A 17,657-nucleotide genomic window follows, 5' to 3' on the forward strand; every position below is an offset into this window, starting at 1 on the left:
ATAAAAAAAAAATATATAGTTACAGATATTTTAGTAAGCCCTTCTGAAATCTTGATTATATTGAAAATTACTCAAATCATGAAGGAGCCATCTACTTGTTAGAAATATTAACATGAAAGAACTAATTACTAGATAATAAGCAAAATAGAATATATTACTGCATTAACCCATTACATCCCATAATTCTATTAACTGGAATTTTTTTATGAAACTTTGATTTCTAGCATAAAACAGCCTTAGAAACACGCTGGAATGATCAAAATAACATTTTAAATAGAAATAAGCGAGATATTGGGTGAAAAATTAGCAAACCTCATTTGAATATCAGAGAAATATACCTAGTAGATATAGCAAAAAGGTTAGATATGTGTAAATATGTGAGATCATTGGTAGGTAATGGGTTAATTTAACAATTGGACAAAAAAAAAAATAAAGAAAATATAAATCATACAAACCATTCCATCTAGGGTCTTCAGTTAAAGCCCTTTCTTTTTCTAAACTGCTCGATGTTACTGTTTGTAAAGTTTTCTCAGTAGTGTCCATCATTTGGAGTTCCCTAATGTCATATACTGGTGGCCTCAGGTCATGTGCTCCATGAGCAAATGCACAATGTGGGCCATTCTTGACACAATGGCCTTTGGAATCTGTTTCGTATATACAGGTCCCTGTTTTGTAATACCTTAAATGATACCTTCTCTCTGTATCTCCTGCAGTCCGATGTAAAAAGGGACACCTAGAAACAAAAAGAAAGAAACAAAAATTGCATTATCTTGAAAAATTGTATTTCAAAGTAAATGCACAAAAGCATATATACACACATATATACACCTGCACAGATGCACACAAACAAGCACACACAACATACAAATACAAACATGCCACTCCTCTATATCTATCTATCTATCTGGATACGCATACATGTATATATTAGAAACTGATGATTTACTCCATGGCAACAAACACTGCTACATGTTATTCTTTTACTTGTTTCAGTCATTTGACTGCAGTCATGCTGGAGCACCACCTTAAAGGGTTTTAATCGAAGAAATTGACCCTGGACTTATTCTTTGTAAGCCTAGTACTTATTCTATTGGTCTTTTATTGAACTGCTAAGTTACGGGGATGTAAACACACCAACATCGGTTGTCAGGTGATGGTAGTGGGACAAACACAGATACACATAAATATATATATACGACAGGCTTCTTTCAGTTTCCATCTACCAAATCCACTCACAAGGCTTTGGTCGACCCATGGCTACAGTAGAAGACACTTGCCCAAGGTGCCATGCAATGGGACTGAACCCAAAACCATATAGTTGAGAAGCAAGCTTCTTATCACACAGCCATGCCTCTGTTAGTGGAACATCACTGCGGCAAGTGATGAAGTTTAGATATTTTCAAGCTATATTCATGAGGGATAGAAAGCAGGCAGGAGCCTGAATTAGATGATAGACTTACAAGTGCAGGTACAGAAACATACCAGCTCCAGTAATATTTGAAAGATTAATATTATGTGTTGAAAATTAGTCTTTTATAATAGTACAAATATTTCTTAAGGATTTGTCAGTGGTATGTCAATCAGATTGATTTGTTATGTAGTTATTTTAGATAATCAAGTAAATACTAGCCAGAAGAGGAAAGACTGATAAAAAAGCCAAACATACTATCTTCAATTTGGTTTTTGTGCCTATCCTCACCTATGGTCATGAATGTTGGATAATGACCAAAAGAATATGATTGTGAATATAAGCAGCCAAAATAGGGTTCCTCTGAAGGGTCTCTAGAGTAATGTTACTCAACAGGGTGCATAGCTTAGAGATCAAGGAGTCTCTCCAGGCTGAGTTACTATTTCTCCATATTGGGAAGTCACAGCGCTGGTTCTGTGGACATGAGATTAGAATGCCATAGGAAAGAATGCCAGGAGACCTAGGAATAGCCCAAGAATGAGATGGTTGGATAACATCCTTAGTCTCAGTTGGTCATACTTGTGAATCCAGCTGTAAAGTGTAATGATGGAGATGGGATCTGATAGAGATTAGATCTGAGGACTCTACAGTTACAGTGCTCCCAGGAATAAGGCGCTGAGAAAAGAAGATGGATGGATGGTTATACAGACATTCTTACCATGTGCCCTCCATCAAGAGATCTTTCAACAACAACCACAGTTAATGATTATTTCAGTTTTGGTACAAAGCAAATGATTTTAGGCGGAGGGGTTAGTTGATTACATTGACACAAGTGCTTAACTGTTACTTCATCAACCCCAAAAGGATGAAAGACAAAGTCAACCCTGGCAAAATTTGAACTTGGAATGTAAAAAAACTGAAGAAATACAAGAGCATTTTGTCAAACATATTAATGGACCTGCCAGCTCTGCCCTTATAATCATATTTAAAAATGGTCTCAAATTTTGGCCAGCAATTTCAGGGAGGGGGTAAATGGATTTCATCAAACCCAGTGTTCAACTGGCACTTATTTGATTGATCCTGAGGGGATTGAAAGGTAAAGTAAACCTCAGCAGAATTTGAACTCAGAACATAAAAACAGATGAAATGCTGCTAAACATTTTGCTCGGTGTGCTAACGATTCTACCAACACGCCACCTTAATCACATTTAACAATGTAATACAATTGACATCATTTGTGCCATAACACACCTAACACTGTTGATGATCTCTGCAATACATGCGTAATACAACTAACAGTACCTATTACTATTTAGCTACATAAGTGAGATTCAAACCCAGAACCTTGAGAAAATGAATCCCCAGTCAGTTATATTACTGATCCAAATGGTGAGTCATATCTCTGTAGTGCTTATTTACTACTGGAGGCATTAGGCATTAACCCTTTAACACATAAGCCGGCCATACCCAGCCAAAATATTCTATTTGCTTTTTGTTCAAACTAGCCAGATGTCAGCTCTCACACCAACCCTACAATATCATTCTAAAGATTAACAGTTACCTCATTAAAATCTCAAAATTACAAAATAATGCATGTTGATGGCATGATTAATTCAAAACAACGTGAATAAATAAGCATTACTTTTGATAGAATAATGTGAATGCTAAAGGATTGAACCCTTTTGTTACAAACCTACATATAACCTTAATTCAACGAAATAAACTTCTTGCTTTAAAATTATCTAAATTAAAACCTTCCATCAATGTTTCCTATAAATTTATGTTCCAAACACCAGCTTAATAATATTCTCTCTTTTACTTGTTTCAGTCATTTGACTGTGGCCATGCTGGAGCACCGCCTTTAGTCGAGCAAATCGACCCCAGGATTTATACTTTGGAAGCCTAGTACTTATTCTATCGGTCTCTTTTTGCCGAACCGCTAAGTTACGGGGGATGTAAACATACCAGCATCAGTTGTCAAGCGATGTTGGGGGGCGGGACAAACATAGACACACACATACATACATATATATACATATATACGACGGGCTTCTTTCAGTTTCCGTCTACCAAATCCATTCACAAGGCTTTGGTGGGCCTGAAGCTATAATAGAAGACACTTGCCTAAGGTGCCATGCAGTGGGACTGAACCCGGAACTATGTGGTTGTTAAGCAAGCTACTTACCACACAGCCACTACGAATACATTATTTTACTAAATTCTTCATTATTTTCAAATTTAATTCTAAGACAGTGAATTTCAACAGAAATATGACAACAAAAGAGTTAAGGGCTAAGTATCTGTCTGTAGTGGGAACAAAGTGTATAGTAAGGGCCGAGGTATATAACACTGAGCCTTCAACGTATAGATAGGCTGTTTGTTCCAATAAATGATGGATAAGAGAATGCATTTTTTGATAGTGTTTGTTTTTGTTTAGATTTGGTTTGTTATCAATTAAGACATGATGGTGTCCAAGCATGACCACAATCAAACATCTAAAACCTTGTAAAAGAATATTCAAATGGAGAGTAGGGTGGGGGGTTACATTACAGTGTTAAGGGAAAGAAGAAATTAAAACAAAAGTGGAGAGAAATGGAAATAGAATAAAAACAAGTGAAGCACTAATGATAGAGAGAGAGAGGAGGGGGAGAGACTGGAGGGTGAAGAGTGATAGGACTACTGAAAAAAATGATTTGAGCCAAAGAATTTCATCATTCAGATGGTTTTAACATCAATAAATCTATTTGGCCATATCTAGCACCACAGCAAAAAAAAAGTAGAAGCGTAGAAGCATAAAAGAGATTGGGTTGGATTGCTGATGAAAATAGTTTAAGTAAAAAAAGAAGAAAAAAAATTAGATTATTCATTTTCCAGCAAATAACTGAAAAATAGCATTCAAACCACTCTCTCATATCACATCATATTGTCTTAAATAAAGCAAGGAAAACTAATAATATAGTTGTAAACTATCCCTGAAAAGACGAGAGAGTCATGGTTGGAGCGACTTTGATCATTAGGTTGCCTGATCAGGTCTGACCTGAGGCTAAATGTCAACAATCTCACACAAGCAACGACAGAGCTTCTTTAGGATTGCTCAACCTGCAAGAAAACACTCTGAAATTCTGCTGCCGCTATCTTAAAAAGGAAGTACACATAGGTCATACCATTTGAATATATGCCTAATTTGAAAGTAAGATGAGGTGGTCATTGCTAGAACACATTTGATCATACATCTGACAATTCAGGGTTAACCAACAGTATTAGTTAGGTTCATGTGATGACTGCACATTACTTAATTTTTCAGCATTCAGATTACCCTGTCTTATGGAATGTTTATTTATTCACAGCAGGACTTGTGATGATTTGCTGTACTTGAGAAGTACACGTCGAACTAAGTATAATAAAAAAAATCTAAAAAAAAAAAAAAAAAATCTAAAAAAAAAAAAAAAAAATCTGTCATGCATACATACAGGCATGTCCTTTGTGGCTGTGTCCCCACTCCCTCTCTCAGGTGAGAGGTTTTTGCCTTGCAGGTGCTGGTGCCATGTAAAATGCACTCATGCCAGTGGCACATACAAGGCACTCAGCACACTCCGTAAAGTGGTTGGCATTAGGAAGGGCATCTGGTCATAGAAACCGTGCCAAAACAGAGAGGTGAAACCCAGACAGCTCCTGCCAAACTATCTGACCCATGCCATCAAGGAGAACGGACGTCAAATGATGATGATGATGACGACAATCATGATGATGATTGTTTTGAATTAATTTGTGCGTTGTCTCATAGCTTCGAGATTCTGATGATGTAATTGTTTATGCTGAGGATGACATTGTAGGATAAGTGTGAGAAGCCGGATCTGGTTTGATATCAACATAAAATAGGTAGAATATTCTGACCTGATATGGCTGGTTTAAATGCTAAAGGGTTAAAGACATACATACATACATAGGCAACGGCATGGAACCTTGGGCAAGTGCCTACTACTACAGCCCAGCCCAAAGCTGAAAAAAAACCTTGTGACAGGATTTGGTAGGAACTGAAAGAAGCCTGTTGTGAGTATGTGTCACCATTATACAACTAATGTCTGGTCATGGAGTAATATTACCTTGCTTAGAAACAGTTGGGGGTTGGTGACAGGAAGGGCATCTTGTTGTAGAATATCTGCCTCAACAAACTCCATCCAACCCATGCTGGCATGGAAAAGTGGATGTTAAAATATGATGATGATAAATTACAGCTAACCCTTTCAAAAACTTCAGCTATTAGTAACCACCAAATGAGCCTTTAAATTGTCAATTGATCAGACAGAAATAGCAACCAAATTCCCTTAAATCACATCTAAAAACACAAATGAAATAGTAGACAGGTGAAGGAAGAGAGAGAGGGGGAGATGGTGTTGGGAAAGAGAAGAGGATAAACAGCAAGATGGTCATGATTGGAACGCCCTTGATCATAAGAATGCTTGCTCAATCAAGGCTGACATGAGATTTATAATAAATAACTGCTTATAATATTAACTACTGTTATTACTACAACTACTACTGCTGTGTATATTTGTCCTAATTACTGATACTTTTAATTGCTGTCAATGAGGTAACTCTTTCAAGTCCAAAGTTAATAAAGATATAACAACTAGTGCATATAAATTACTTCTGTCAAGTTGACAGTGTCAGTTACGTTTAACCACAGGATTACAATTTAAGAGTTAGACCACCTGGTTGAACTACATTTACACACAGCAGCCAAGTAGTGGATGCACACTATAAAGCTGCTCAATCTGCTAGAAATAGAAACCAAATCTCCCTCAAAACATACCACCCAACTGTCTTTGAAAAAAAGGACACACTGAATGTAGTTCTGTATCCATTATATCTGAAGTGGACACTGACATGGATGAGTGGTTAAGATGCTTGCTTTACAATCATGAGGCCCCAAGTTTGATCCCACAAAGTGACATCAAGGGTAAATGTCTATAGCATAGCCATAGGTCAACCAAAGCCTTGTAAGTGAAATCGCTTGGACAGAAACTGTATGGATTGTATTCGTGGTTTAAAGGTCCATTCTTGTCACATATTATTGTGCTGATTCAGTTTGGAATTTACATTAATCCTTTAGCATTTAAACCAGTGGTTCTCAACCATTTTCTCTATGGACCGCATTGATTCCTATTTTACTTGATTGGACCCCCATAACAGTTGAATCATCATCATCATCGTTTAACATCCGCTTTCCATGCTAGCATGGGTTGGACGATTTGACTGAGGACTGGTGAAACCAGATGGCTACACCAGGCTCCAATCTGATTTGGCAGAGTTTCTACAGCTGGATGCCCTTCCTAACGCCAACCACTCAGAGAGTTTTTAAAAAAATGTTTTTAAAAAATCCTATAATACTTTCATAATTAAATATTATTAGGAAATATATAGAAAAATTGCTAAAATATTTTGTGTATTATTATTATTATTATTATTCAGTAGTCCTATTTTTATCAGATGCTTTCACTACACAACCAACCGCAGCTCTGTGTGCCTTGGGTATGCACTGTGGTTTGTTGTGATGATCTTATTGTTACTGTACTGAAAGTGTTTTACATAGGATGTGTGCGGAGCCCAATAGTGCTATTTTCTGTATGTTATATATATATCTGTAAGTCCTGGTGTTTTTGTTATAACACCAGACAAAATGTTAGCAGCATTTCATCCATCTCTATGTTCTGAGTTGAAATTCCGCCATGATTGACTTTGTCTTTCATTCTTTCAGAGTCGACAAAATAAATACTAGTCATGCACTGGGGGTGATGTAATTAACTAGATCCCTTGCACCAAAAATTTCAGGCCTTCTACCATAAGTGGAAATGGTTATTGTTGTTATTATTATTATTCACAATTCTTATTTCTTTACAATTATACACATCTTAAGCATCTCAACTAAATTTTTTTATTTTTAATGTCCACATTCTTGATATATTTATTTCTTTATAAATCAGTCTTGAAATGCAATTTACTGAAACTAAACTCTTGACCTTTAAGGTTAGCAGTTCAGCATCTTAGCTTCACTGGCCACTGTCTGACTTAGCTGTCTGCTTTTCCATTGGAAAGCATTTCTAGTTGTGACTGAGTTATATAAATAAGAAGTTTCCCTCTCCTAAACAGGTCTATCAAGTCACCCAATCATGTCTTCAGTCACGTTTATATGTGTATTTGGCAAAAGCTGGCAAAGGTCATAGAAGAGACACAACTTTCCTCACTCACACACCCACCTTCCCCCCTCTATAATTGCTCTAATTTCTCCTGTTAACACTTAAGAGGCTATATTCTTAAAAGTATTAAAATCCAGACTATGAAGAAAATGAAACTCGAGTGATGGCCTGCATCAGCAACAATCAGCCCATAACAGATTTCGATAGGTTGGAGGACCTGTAACCATTAAATCTTTCATCTCCCATGGCAACTGAACTGATGACAAAGGCATTCAGGTCAACAGTGTGGTGATGTAACAGTCACTACTGAAAACAACAAGCTAAAACAAAGAAAAACAATTAAATACAGAATTTCCTGTTTGGCTTATTAAGGGAGGAAGGAGAGTAGCCATGACATTTGCAGGCTCATTGAGATCAACAAGGTTGATGGTCATCTTGAATTTATTTGTGTCAACACTGACCTAGACTAGGTTGAGCTACCTCCAGCAAGTAAATTCACAGTGGCTGTGAAGTTGAGAAGCTTGTTTCCCAACCAAGTGGTCTTGGGCATCTTAGACAAGTGTCTTCTACTATAGCCCACAAGCCAATCAAAGATTTGTGATTGGTAAATAAAGATGAACGAAGTCTAATGTGTGTGTGTGTGTGTGTGTGTGTGTGTGTGTGTGTGTGTGTGTGTGTGTGTGTGTGTGTGTGTGTGTGTGTGTGTGTGTATTTAGAGAGAGAGAGTTGATAAAGGAAAAGAAAAATGGATTTAGTATGAATATTCAGCATGATGATCGTTTTGACACATCTTGTATCTGTCCCACAGGATATTGTGCATCTGGTTGCATTGCATCTATCAGTGCAGCCTGTGTCACTTCAGATGCTTGGCATAGAAAAATATCCAGAGCAACATGCCAAGGGCGTCTCAGCATACCTAGTGGGACATTGTTCTACACCAAGCAACTGAAGTAACACAGCCTGCACTGATTGATGCAACGCAAACAAATGCACAATATCGTATGGGACAGATGCAGGATGTGTCGAAACAATCGTCATGCTGAATAAATCTACCTTCTGTTCCTTTATTGACTATAAATTCAACAAACACTGCTGATTTCCTGATGCAGATCCAGTGAAAATTATATTGTTACTGTGGATGACATCAGGTGGCCCAAAGTCCAAATAGTTATGTGTGTGTGTGTGTGTGTGTGTGTGTGTGTGTGTGTGTAATGTATGGAGGTGTGGTTAATTTTATTGGTTTCTTTCTTCATAGGTACTGGCATGGTTGTGTGATTAAGAAACTCACTTTGCAACTACGTGGTTTTGGGTTCAATCCCACTGAGTGAAACTTTAGACAAGTGTCTTCTACTATAAGCTCTGGGCCAACCAGAGCCTTGAAAATGAATTCACGCAACTGAAACTGTATGGAAGCCCATCATGAATATACAGACAGACTGACATATATATCTCCTTTCTACAATAAGCACAAGGCTTGAAATTTAGCAGAAGAGGTGGCTAGTCGGTTATAGCGATACCAGTGTTAAACTGTGCTTATTTTACCAAATCTGAAAGCGTGAAAGGCAAAGTTGACCTCGGCAGAATTTGAACTCAGAATATAAAACCCAGAAGACTATATGTGTGTGTGTATGTGTGCTTGTCAAGCCACCACGATCACAACCACTACTTGACAACAGGTGCTGGTTTATTTACATGCCAGTAACTTAGTGGCTTGGCAAAAGAGACTGATAGAATAAGTATCAGACTTTAAAAAGAAAATACATAAGTATTGAGGGCGATTTGTTCAACTAAAACACTTTGAGGTAGTGCCCCAGCATGGCCGCGTTCCAATGACTAAAACAAGTAAAAGATAAAAGAAAGTAAAGTTGTCAACCCTTGACAGAAACATCACAGTTTCCAGTGACAGCTGATGTACAGCACAATCATTTGATCATTATAAACAAATCATTTGTGCAGATTGTTCAGCAAGAACTTACAGAACCCTCACCCGTCATCTATGACAGGAGAGTCCAACCTGGTGGGAGTTAAGACAGACTTAGCAGCTATTTCAAATAGGTAGATGTCCATGTAGAGGTTCCATCATGAGTTCATACAGGGGCTGACAGTGGTTCTGTTTGCATACTAAACAAAGCAGAGCTAGGATATTACTGGTTATGATTATCATATAACGAAGACCCATAATTCTGTCTAATGCTCAAAAAGGCCCTGAAGCTATGGAAGTTAAAAAAATCAATGGACCACCAACTAATCACACTGATGTGAGTTCAAACCTTACAGCAGTTTTGTAGTGAACTCCAGGATGTGACACAGCTTGCAGTTGTGACTATCAAAAGACTTCTATCAACGTGCAAAAGGAACACTGCAAGTTGTCATTTAAAGACACTATATACCTCATACAGTAATTATTCATATATAATACGCACTTTTGTCATGAAAATCCTGCTTCCCAACTATGTGGTTCTGGTAGGTGGAAACAGAAAGAAACCCGCCATATATAGAAACTCTGCCAAATCAGATTGGAGTCTGGTGTAGCCATCTGGTTCACCAGTCCTCAGTCAAATCGTCCAACCCATGCTAGCGTGGAAAGCGGACATTAAACGATGATGATGATGTATGTGTGTCTTTGTGTCTGTGTTTGTTCCCCACTATCATTTGACAACCAGTGTCGGTATGTTTATGTTCCCATAAGTATGTTTATGTTCCCATAACTTAGCAGTTTGGCAAAAAGGACTGATAGAACAAGTACCATGCTTACAAAAAAAAAGTATTGGGAGTCGATTCGTTTGACTAAAAATTCTCCAATGTGCTGCTCCAGCATGGTCGCAGTCTAATGACTGAAACAGGCAAAAGAGAAAAAAAAGAACGTGCAACTTCCTCCATGTTGACGTTATAGCAGCAGCAGATGCATTTTTACAACCTGCATCGCTAAAGGTTAAAGGTCACTTTCCAATTTCTTTTTCTTTTATTTAGGACTGTGGCCATGCTGGGGTACCACCTTAAAGGGTTTAGTGGAATAAATCAACCCCAGTAATTTTTCTAAATCAGACTTATTTTATTGATTTCTTTGGTTGAACTGCTAAGTTATGGGAATGTGAACAAACCAACACTGAATATCAAGCAGTGGTACGAACAATCACAAACAGACACACAAACACATCAGGCTTCTTTCAGTTTCCATCTACCAAATTCACTCACAAGGCTTTGGTTGGCCCTGGGCTATAGTAAAAGACACTTGCCTAAGCTGCCATAGAGGGGAACTAAACCTGGAACCATGTGGTTGAGAAGTAAACCCCTTACCACATAGCTAAGCCTGCACCTCCTCAACACACAACTACACCTGTGCCACCTTACCACACTGCCATGCCTGCACCTATGTAAATTATTTTATGCAGCAATTGCAACAAATCTGGCTTAACACACCTTTTCCCACCCATCATAACCCTAAAGAAAAATCTGTGCATCTCTCTAATTTTCAGCAGAAATCTTTTCCTGGTGACAAGTATGTGTGCACCAAATGTTATAAGAATAATAATTAATGTATGAAGAAAAAGTTGCTTAAAATAAATGCAGTAAAAATAATTACTAACTACTGCATAATTTTAAGCAACTAACCTTTTGTGCACACATGTACAATTCAGATGAAATAGTGCACAAGAGATATTGTTCAGGGATTTTATTAGTTATAATTACAAGTGCACAGTTTGCTAAGGTGCAACCATGGCTGTATAAGAAGTCTGCTTCTCAACTACATTGTTCCAGGTTCAGTCCCACTGTGTTGCACTTTGGGCAAGTGTTTTCTACTGTAGCCCCAGGCTAATTAATCAAAGCCTTATGAGTTTATTTAGTAGACAGAAACTGAAAAATTTTAAATGTGTGTGTGTGTGTGTGTGTGTGTATGTGCGTATGTGTATTCTCTTTAGGAATATTGGCTCGAGGCACAACAGATTAAAGCTATAAAAAAAGCACGTAAATATTGAGTTGAAAAACCCTTCCGGAAAGAAAAAGTCAAAGGCTGCCCAGAGGACTTGAACCCACATCGCCTGTAGTCATGACAGTCAACAGACAGCCTCAACATTTTCTATCCAAAAGGGATTTCCAACCCGATATCTAAATGCTATTTATAGCTTTATGTCATGTGCCTCAAGAGTCAATGTTCCAAAAAGAATTCTTTAATGTTCTTTCAAAAGTTTATAAAATTATTATGTGTGTGTGTGTGTGTGTGTGTGTGTGCATGTATGTGTTTTTTTTTGGGGGGGGGGGGGGTCTTTGACATTTTGTAATAGTTGCAAAATGATTACCACTATCATTCATTTCCAGAACATTTGGACATGAAGAAATATTTCCTTGCTTGGAAACAGGTTAGGGTTGGCAGCAGGAATGGCATCTGGTTGCAGAAAGTCTACCACAATAAATTCTGTCCGACCCATGCAATCATTAACATGATGACCAATGCATCATGCTGATACAGTAAGTAATGTGGTGATGAAAGATCGACATTGAATGAATTTCAAAGACTGGTGAGAAATGAAACAAACTCCAGATGTGTAGGTTAATGTGCATGAAAGTTAAAGAAGTAAGAAGAAGAGAGTCCAACTGGACATTAATCCTTTAACATTTAAACTGGCCATATCCAGCCCAAATATTATAACTGTTTTCTGTTCAAACTGTTCAGATCCAGCATCTCACACCTACCCTACAATGTCATTCTAAAAATAAACAATCACATCTTCGAAATCTCAAAGCTACAAGATAATACAGGATTAATTTTATAAAATGTGAATAAATAAGCATTACATTTGACAAAGTAATCTGAATGCTAAATGTAAAATGATGCTTGCGTTAATGGATAAAGCTGACTGAAAGAAGGTCAGTCAGCAAAGAAAGAGGAAAACTGAATACATGAGGAGAAGTGGTGAAATCAGATCTCAGAATGCAACTATTTGCAGAGGGGATAAGACTGAGACAACTGGCAATATGCAGATCAATTCAACCCATTCCAAAATGATGATGATATGCTAATTCTACTTTATGGCTGAATTGCTTAATGTCAGAACAGACAAACAAAACTGAAAAGTAAATATCTGCTCCAAAATTATGCTATTGCTCAAATTTCCAAACACTATTCTAACCATATCAGAATTTCCAAAACACAATGTAAACTATCTCTTCATTAAATGTGATTATATTTTAATTATTAAAACTTTTTATCTTTGATCTTTTACTTGTTTCAGTCATTTGGCTGTGGTCATACTGGGGCACTGCCTTGAAGGATTTTAGTTGAACAAATCAACCCCAGGACTTTTTTTCTTTTAAAGTCTAGTACTTATTTTATCAGTCTCTTTTGCTGAACTGCTAATTTACAGGGACATAGATACAGTGGTAGGAGACAAACACAAAGACACACATAAAGTTGTTCTGACATCGTAGGATGGTTGTAGATGAGAATCACCATCATACAAATGATGTTCTTCATTTCCAGTCTTCCAAGGTAAAACATGTCTGGCCATGGGGAAATATTACTTTGCTTAGATGGTTGAGGGTTAGCAACAGGAAAGACATCTGGTTGTAGAAACTCAATAAATTCCATCCAACCTATGCAAGCATAGAAAAGTGGATGTTAAACATTGATGATGAATCCAGATCCAGTAAAATATCTGCAGGTTTATATAGACATATCGAGTTCAAATTTAGGCACAAGGCCAGCAATTTTGGGGAGGGTGACAAGCTGATTACATTGACCCCAGTGCTTAACTGGTACTTATTTTATTGATCCTGAAAGGATAAAAGGCAAGTTCAACCTTGGCAGAATTTGAACTCAGAACGTAAAGAGGGACAAAGTGCCGCTAAGCATTTTGCCAAGTGTGCTAACAATTCTGTCAGCTTGCCGCTTTTGTATATGGACATAGTAACCAACTGAAATCTCACAATTTCATTCGTATTATAAAGAAATATTTTCAACAATGTTTTGACTTAAATATAAATACATTAGCTATTTCAGACAGATTTGTGATAAAAGGACTGATGTATCTTTACTTCAAGAAAGTATGTAAAAGTTTTGACCAGGTTTGAAATAATGATTTATGAGTTATGAGTTTAAACTAATGGCTTATAATCAAGATGTTGCATATGGCAAGTATCATAAATGTTTGGGTATATTGTGGTGTGGGTCAATAGTCCATCACAAAAAAGTGATAGTCTTGCATCATAGTTAAAAATACTTCAGTTTACTCATGTTACATCATCATCATATTTAAATTTGTATTCTTCAGAAACCTTGCAACTTTCATCATTACATTTCTTGTTAACAAACAATTTTACTTATGGATGACACTAATAGGCACAAGGCCCAAGCAAGTAATCTAGTGAGAGAGAGAGAGAGAGAGAGAGAGATAGACAGACAGACAGACAGAGACAGAAGAATAAAATCAATATATATATATGTGTATATATATATATATATAAGGGTTTCTCATATTGGCACAAGGCCACAGGTTTCTGGAGGAGGGTGCAAGGCACAACTGATTAAATTTACAGAAGAAACATGAAAGGCAAAGTTGATGCTAACGGAATTTTAATTCAGTATGTGACAAGCTATAACTAAATAACCACAAGCCATTTTGCTCAATGCTTTAATCATTCTGGCAATCCACCAATGCCCACTAACGATGATGATGATAATAATAATAATAATCCTTTCTACTATAGGCACAAGGCCTGAAATTTTGGGCAAGGGGCACAGTCGATTACATCAACCCCAGAACTCAACTGGTACTTATTTCATCAACCCTGAAAGGATGAAAAGCAAAGCCGACCTTGATGGAATATACGATCAGAATGTAAATGCCAGCTCGCCATAATAATAATAATAATAATAATAATAATAATAATAAACTGACAAAAAAAAAAAAAGAACCTTGAAATTGAAATATTGAAGACATAGGGTATAAGAATGAAAATGGTACCAGTAATAATTTGAGCGTTAGGTATGATTAAATAAATATGAAAAGAAGCATAGAAGCTATACCAGGGCTCACAATACTACACACTGCCCAAAAAGTGACCCCTCTATAAAGAGCCCAGGAGAATAGCTCATGATTCAATAGAATGGCTCAAACAACTATCTTCACATACAACACACACCCTATACAACAAGCATCTAATAATCGAAAACAATACCACTTGTGCAATATAAACTATACAAGATTAAGGCCCAATAGAATAACAACTCACATAGAACAGAACACACGCTGATATAACAAGAAACTAAACCCCTTAATAAAACAAACTGGAGGGATCCGACACTCCTGCAATCCTCACAAAAATAAGAACAAAATGCCACGCACACCTCAGGAAAATTGAGGTGCACCAGAAACTCAAATGAAATGACTAAAGAAAAACTTTTCATAATAATAATTATCCTTTCTACTATAGACACATGGCCTAAAATCTGTGGGGACAGGACTAGTCAATTACATTGACCCCCAGTATTTGATTGATACTTATGAGCAAAATGTTGCTAAGCATTTCAATTCTGTCAGCTCATTACCTTATTAATAATAATTTCTAACATTGACAAGGCCACATATTTTGGAAGACAATACAGTGAAATATTCCAGAGAGTGACAAAAGTGAAGCTGACTATAGCAGGATTTCAACTGGGAAACTTAAGGATTGTAATGCAATAGTACAAAGCATTTTAACATTATAACGATTCTATCAATCTTCCAGCATGAAAATATTGGAGAAAATATAAAAGACTAACAACAGAAATCAAGTTTAGAGATACACTTAAATTTTATCTTTATTCTGTTCTAATGTTACTTTACAGTTAACTCACATTGCTCTATAAAGAGCATAGGACTAGTTTCCCTGATGTGTATATATATATATATTTATATATTCCTACCAGAAATGGAACCCCTGTCTGTGGCAGGGTTACTCATTTTTACCAGCAGAGTGGGCTGGAGAAACATGAAATGAAGTGTTTTGTTCAAGAATACAATGTATTGCCTGGTCCAGAAATTAAGGTGCATGGTATAGTGGCTAAGGTGTTAGACTCATGATTGTAATGTTATTTTATAGCTTGTCAAAATATAGTTTTAAGTTAAAAACACCATTATATTTGACCACTGACACTTTATTTTCATTCTACTTATTTGTTGAATCTTTCTCTACTAACTTAAATCTTTCTCAAACCAGTGTGCCCTAAATCACTACCTTGTCCCACGTTACCAGCCCATGCCTACAGAAAAAAAAAATTACATCGTAGTTTTTTTTTGAAAACTTCCTACTTGGTTATATTCAAAATAACTTATTACAAATAAATTTTAAAATTTGATATTAGCGACTGCACATGTATCGCTGTTAGAAATATATTCACAAAAAAGCTTAAAGTTTAAACCTTTTTTTGAAGATGTTTCTAAATTTGGATAACTTTATATACCATGAGATGACAATATGAGGTTTGGGATGTGTCCCTTCATTTGATAAAAAGGAAAGTGTTTTTTAAAAGGTTAGTGGTAGCATGGAGACTAAATATGTCAGAAGAAATGACCAAATAAAATATGTGTTGGTACTTGGCTGCAGCAGTTCTAAACCATTTTTTGCCTTACTGGATCCTCATAGCTATTTGATGTTTAAATAAGATACTAATTTATTTTTATAATTGAATATTATTAGGAACTTTCCAAAAAAAGTTTGTAGAAGTATAACCAATTTTATTGCACAAGATACCACACAGTGGGACTGAACCTGGAACCATGTGGCTGGGAAGCAAACTTCTTGCCACACAGCCACACCAGCACCTAGAAGCATAAATCTTATGTGCAGTCAGATTATCATTGCTTTTAATGTCTGCTCTTTCTAAAATATATTTTATAATTAAATTGTAGTAGAAACTATACGAAAATTAAGCTGTTTTGGTTTAAAGTTTTACACAACAGACCACGTCTAAAATGTGGACATTTATATCACACTCAGTAACAGCAATGCAGCAATTACAGATAACAGATATGTGCAAACATTCCACAGAAAATGTCATTGTTGCTGCAGAAGTTTAGTACTGTGTTTTAACTGGTATTTCTCAGCCGTCTATGTGGTGTTTTGACCTGTTTGAAATAGCAGCCAAGTCTCTTTCAAATCACACCCAACCATCTCAAGAAAAAATAAGAAAACATGATAATGCAATCCTGAGAAAATAAAACGAAAAAATATAAGATGGTCTAGAATACCTTTGATGATAAGGTAAGAGGATCGAGGTTGGTATGGGGCTAAAACAAGCAGGCTGCATGAGACAGCTCATCATCAGGTGAGCTGCATTACTAAAGAATGTAATTTTACTTGTGAAATTAAAAGTGACATTCAGAAAGTCCTGTAGCTAAAACTACAAAATCTAGTGTTTCTTTCCAACATGGATTCTATGAAGACAACTCAAAGTTTCCAAATGGATTTATTAAGAAGATTTGACCAGTGTAGTCACGAACAGGAATTAAGTCCTACTTTCACTTTCTAAAAATATTGTCATGTCATCAAAATCTTGAAGCTACAGGATAATGTATGATTAATTCAAAACAATGTGAATAAATAAGTATTCTTTTCTACTCTAGGCACAAGACCCCAAATTTTTTTGGGGGGGGAGGGGGAGTGCCAGTCAATCAGATCGACTCCAGTACGCAACTGGTACTTAATCTATCGACCCTGAAAGGATGAAAGGCAAAGTCGACCTCAGCAGAATTTGAACTCAGAACATAAAGACAGATGAAATACTGCTAAGCGTTTCGCCTGGCATGCTAATGTTTCTGTTTGAATGTCGCCTTATAAATAATTAAGTATTACAGCTAACAGAATAATCTGAATGCTAAAGGGTGAAGTATTTAAAAGTTTTGCTTCCCAACCACAAAGTTCTGGGTTCAGTTTCACCATGTAGAACCTTGAACAAGTGTTTTCTAACAACAGCCCCATGAGTGGATTTGGCAAGCAGAAACTGAAGAAAACCAGTCATACATGTATGTGTGTGTGTTCCTCTATTTGTTCCCCACCACTGCTAAACAACT

General features: G+C 36.6%; 1 protein-coding gene across 3 annotated transcripts in view; it reads right to left on the minus strand.

Annotated features, from left to right (window-relative positions):
- LOC106881788 (RING finger protein unkempt) overlaps nucleotides 1–17,657 on the minus strand; it is a 65,464-nt gene that overhangs the window by 34,329 nt on the left and 13,478 nt on the right. For all 3 annotated transcript variants that reach the window (XM_089341311.1, XM_089341310.1, XM_089341312.1), the window contains exon 3: nucleotides 456–733. In XM_089341311.1, coding sequence (XP_089197437.1) covers nucleotides 456–733 — 278 coding nt within the window. The remainder of the gene's footprint in view (nucleotides 1–455; nucleotides 734–17,657) is intronic.

Source organism: Octopus bimaculoides, chromosome 24 (assembly GCF_046866305.1).
Source record: "Octopus bimaculoides isolate indiv1 chromosome 24, ASM4686630v1, whole genome shotgun sequence".
Classification (NCBI taxonomy): domain Eukaryota; kingdom Metazoa; phylum Mollusca; class Cephalopoda; order Octopoda; family Octopodidae; genus Octopus; species Octopus bimaculoides.